The following is a 549-nucleotide window of genomic DNA, read 5'->3' as shown; positions in this document are numbered from 1 at the left end:
CTGAACATTTTCTGACTCAAAATTCACCTCATTCAGCATGCTTATAGGGGCAAATTGTATACTTGACACCCATATCTCTTTATACTATAATGTATTATTCTATCTTATTTCTCTTGTAGAATTACAAACACCAGACTTACTTGTGTGCTCTACACCTTCCTCCATTAGGTCTGTCCCTTCCCCAGCCATGAGCTGAGTGACTGCCACAACTCCTTCATTCATTGTCCTGAAACTGTGTGTTATATTAGCCAAGACTTTAGTAAGCAATATCTATCACATCTGCAGGAACATATGATAAAAAGTATTCCATAAATATAAATGAGTTTTCAACATATTATTCATTATGTATGGGCTTTACAGTATAACATAAGCAATAATGATAAAATAAAAATAATAAAAAAGTCATAATACATTATTAACAAACAGTCACTCTCTTTATTAAAATCCTACACATTTGAGAAAGCAACTACTGGCATCAGAAGTTGCTACACTAGTAAGTTCAGAGATTGAAAAAGCCTTTGTAAATTATGGACAAGGCACAAATGGATG

The 549-nt window shown here is 33.2% G+C and overlaps 1 protein-coding gene across 1 annotated transcript in view; it reads right to left on the bottom strand.

Moving 5' to 3' along the window:
• The window catches only part of LOC119592644 (zinc finger protein 76-like), a gene marked incomplete in the record, with an annotated part of 17,993 nt that overhangs the window by 12,518 nt on the left and 4,926 nt on the right, over window positions 1-549 (bottom strand). The window contains 1 exon segment of the mRNA XM_037941557.1: window positions 141-226. Within this exon segment, the coding sequence (XP_037797485.1) occupies window positions 141-226 (86 nt within the window).

This window comes from Penaeus monodon, chromosome 30, assembly GCF_015228065.2.
Source record: "Penaeus monodon isolate SGIC_2016 chromosome 30, NSTDA_Pmon_1, whole genome shotgun sequence".
Lineage (NCBI taxonomy): Eukaryota > Metazoa > Arthropoda > Malacostraca > Decapoda > Penaeidae > Penaeus > Penaeus monodon.
This window is presented reverse-complemented; position numbering and strand designations above follow the sequence as displayed.